Genomic DNA, 4,438 nt, shown 5'->3' on the forward strand with positions numbered 1-4,438 from the left:
TATGTAACAACTATGTATCAACTAAGAAATATCAACTAAGAAACTACATTTCACTGAAAAAATAACAAATGAAAAGTAAAAAAATTAAGTCTACTTACAGTTTGGGAGGGGCATTGGGAATGTCCTTAACACGGTCATTGAGATCATTTATGGACTTTGCCATATAAAGTTTACATGGAACTTTCTCCCCCATTGCATCTGGACCTGTCGGAAGAAATTCTCAATAATTCTCCTGCAGTAGTAGTATTTTCATTTTTGTTAATTGCCAATTCATTTACTCTTTAACACACTAAGCAACATTCTTTAGGACAAAACATATTAAACATTCCAGTAGATTTTTTTTTTCCTGAATTTTTATGAGGGTCACTTATATTCTTGCAATATTATGCTAACAAATTAAAAATGCTGGCAGATACATGTACTGTTGACTTCAGTTTTCATTTGTGAATTTTATATGTACATACATAGTTCCACAAGTGCTCAGCAACTAAGAAACCATTCAATACACCTACATGACCTCAACTAATTTACCCTTTCCATTATTATTTTTGAAATTATTATTATAATAATGTTATTGATAATATCAACATCAATAAAAAATATAAAGAATGACTAGTAATTGACTCCATGATAGTTAAGCACTTATGGAGCAATCTTTGGGTAAAGACAATTAATAAACAAAAAAGAACATGACATGCACTCTAGCCATCCCAGTATCAATGGAATAAGAGAGGACAAGTAACATTCAAGAAACATGAATTTCAGCTACAAACATCTGACCTCTCTTCATAGGTTATCTTCCATATCTCTGGAAGGATAAAATATGTACATCAACATTATATATAAATATATATATATATATATATATATATATATATATATATATATATACATATATATACATATATATATACATATATATATACATATATTTACATACATATATTTACATACATATACATCCATATACATATACACATATATATACATCCATATATACATCCATATATACATACATAAATACATATCTATACACATATATATACATATATATACATACATATACATATATCAATATATATATACAAATATATACATTAATATGCAATATATATATACATATATATATATACATATTCAGTATACATAATTATAAAGAGAATTAGTAAACAAAAACACAATCCATATGGCGTGTATTTCTGCAACCCCTGCATCAGTGGCATAATACAAAACATCAAGTATAAAGTCCACTATTCATATATAACTGTTTTCTGTTTTAAAAAATTATTTTTTACATATTCTATGATGATGTCACTGAGTTGTCGACATTCTGAAAACATACAGCTTACTACCCACGCCTCTCAAACCTGGTTACTATGTATACTTGTATACTTTTTGCCACACTGCTAGACGATTTTCACATACTTTTTATTTGGAAACGTTCCATATAGCTTCAATTTGATGTTTTCTATCAATGATCCTCAATAATTATCAAGATTACTAGTGGGTCATATCACAAAGACAATTTTCTTCTCTCTAAATGCAGTTCTACCTAATGGTGTTGTCATATACCCAACAGACTCTACAAAACAGACCTCTATCACATATATTCAGCTCAGAATAGCTCCCTACCTGATGGCAAATGACCAGCTCTACCTTGCCAGAATATACATGGTACAGATTTGTCATCCTTTTGACAGTGATGATTCATTGCCGATGTACCATGGCAAGCACTGACTCACAGCAGGTCTTTCGTCAATAAGGTATTGTGAAGTTAGTCTACTTTATTTAAGCAGACTCTTTTCTATACCTGGTAGTGTTGTTTCATTGGCATGCTGTGTGCATTATCTAAGTTTTTCTTTATCCCCACACAGTCCCCTTTTCAAAATTTACCAATCTCTGCTTCTGGCAGCATATCATCACCGATATTTGTTTTCGAAAATACTGAAGTTCATTTATTTCCATATATCTTCATATATCTATATATATATATTCATACTTTTTGTTTGCAAGACAATTGATGGGATAATATGAATAGACTCAGTATTTCCAGCAATTTTTTTTGGCTGAGAGACAGTTTAACTACCGTTTTTCATAAAGAGTCACTATTTCCAGAGTATGGAAAGTGCTTATAATAGGACCAGTTGGAGATAACAAAAAAATAAAATAAAAGTCACAGACAACACTATTCATTAAAATTAAAAATAATTCGCAAAAAATAAAGGTGACCCCAATAACGAATAACTAATGTTAAAATGCTAGCACGAATAACTAATGATTTGACAGACATTTTAACAAAATCATTATTTTTTTTTTTAATTTGGCTAAAATTTTAGCATAGGCTTTGAGCATATCATATCCTAATAAGAAAATAAAACTTTTGATAAGTAACATCATACATCACAACATCATATGTAACAAACAACTCCCTCTCAATGACACATTAGGCTTAGCAAAAATAAAACTGATATTCTACAGAAAATTAACTAAATTTACAGCCAAACTTCATTTACATTCCATCCAACAAACAACCAGAGAACTGACACTCTTCTTATCAGTTATTTGATATATCTATAAATCAACTGATATGATAAAGAAAATTATCTATAATTGTATGTTTCAGTGCATTCTCTTTAATTCCATTTTTACTTCAGGTTTGTCAGCTGAAGCTATATCCTTAAAATGTGCTTTGAAACAACTAGACCAGATGTTTGGAGGATCAGAGGTGGTTGCATGGGACTGAATTGCACATCGTAAGACTTTCATGGCACTCGAAGCTCAAAAATCTGGTACTAAATGTAGTTTCCCCGTGTTATTATTTCATTATTTCATACATGCATATAGTCTTATGAATCAATGAATCAAGTAATTTACAACTGTTTGAAAATGAATATGGGGAACATATGAATAAAATCCAGCTGCTGTGTTCTTTTGCAGCCATCATAATGAGACAATAAAACAATAATGCCAATAATCAATACAATACATAAAATGTCTGTATTCGCCTTCAAATAGGTCAAAAGTATACAAAAAACAAGATATATATAGAAAGGAGAAAAAATTGTCACTCCACCATTAAGGCACTTTGTAGTCTATGCACTTCAGAAACTTTAACACAAACGAGAAAAACAGATATAGAACAAACACATCCAACATCCCCACCGCAGTATTTGTCCTAGTTTTCCATCCAAAATAAGCCACAGCACTAAAAAACTCAACCTCAAAAAACTCGCCATGCATATGTGCCTCTCACTCGAACCCACAACCATCAGGGTGCCAGCCGTAATCTCACCTTATCCCGGCGAATAGAAATATCCCTCTGCTTACCAGGTGATTCAGGAGAACGGGGCAAAGGTCGCAGAAAGAGTCATAAGATGAAGGGACTTGACAAACGTAATTGGATTCCTCAGGTCACGTCACGAGGCTGGATGCGAGCTCGCCTTCTCAAGCCCGGGTCATAGAAGACGGTAAACATTGCTGGGTTTCAGGCAGGACTATTGGAAACGCCGCGGGCCCTTTATTCTTCTGATTATGATGGGGAAAGAGTGTAGGTAGCAACTTAGAAACAAGATATATATATATAAGATTTTTCTGTTCTTTGGAGCTCTTGATGAGAAATTGTCGATAGAATGGAACAAGTATGGGGATTCATTTGTCTTTGCTTTTTGGGGTGACGGTAGGTAATGAATAATTTTCATTTTTGTAAAAACAGACAGGACAAGATTTATTATTCTGCTGTGGTTATGCAACGTTTTCCTTTAATGTTGATTTAATACTTAACCTCATTTTTGTTATTCAAGAAAATATGAAAATTCAATTAGCTCAGTGACATATCTGTAGCATCCCTTTTTGTATGCCGAGCGAGACAATCTGTACAAAAAACTACCCTTTAATTTACATTATCTAGGGGGAGGGGGGAATCTGTTTATTTTCTGGTAATAGACATGTAAGTTTATAATATGTAATCATAGTCCCGCTTCATTCGCAATGTGATATGTCCAAATTGATAATAAAATATTTGGAAGAAAAAATTAAAATATAATGGAGATATTGGCATAATTAACAAGCCTATCTTATGCACGATAGTTAATATCCTTGGTGAAAGGACGCTTTCAAAGTACGACTCATATATTACACTTTAGTTTTTAAAATTACAAGATAAATGATTAGTACTAGTCAAGCCGCTAGTTCTGAGCGGATAGAAAATAGAGGCAAGGGGAATCAGCTGGCAGGGAAGGGGCCACGCCCACCGCCGCGCCGGGGAGGATCCCAAAGGAGCGGAGGTGAGGATGCCTCTCTCTCGCCGGACGCCGGAATCGATGATGAGCGGGGCGAGACAAAGGCTAGGATATCGGTGGGAATGAAGCGGTAAAATTGGCTTAGAGGCACGGCATAAATTACCAAGCTATATCAAGTAACAGAAATATGTACATATACT

General features: G+C 33.2%; 1 protein-coding gene across 2 annotated transcripts in view; it reads right to left on the reverse strand.

The window, feature by feature from the left end:
• The window catches only part of LOC125031326 (ubiquitin carboxyl-terminal hydrolase 8-like), a 39,399-nt gene extending 35,945 nt beyond the window's left edge, over window positions 1-3,454 (reverse strand). The window contains exons 1-2 of one of the 2 annotated variants that reach the window (XM_047622026.1): window positions 3,328-3,454; window positions 99-204 (exon numbers count right to left, since the gene is read on the reverse strand). In XM_047622026.1, the coding sequence (XP_047477982.1) occupies window positions 99-193 (95 nt within the window). In that variant the 5' untranslated portion in view covers window positions 194-204; window positions 3,328-3,454. Of the gene's footprint in view, window positions 1-98; window positions 205-3,292 lie in introns of both variants that reach the window. The other variant, XM_047622027.1, reaches the window with a different exon arrangement.
• Window positions 3,455-4,438: the final 984 nt, after the last annotated feature.

This window comes from Penaeus chinensis, chromosome 12 (assembly GCF_019202785.1).
Source record: "Penaeus chinensis breed Huanghai No. 1 chromosome 12, ASM1920278v2, whole genome shotgun sequence".
NCBI lineage: Eukaryota > Metazoa > Arthropoda > Malacostraca > Decapoda > Penaeidae > Penaeus > Penaeus chinensis.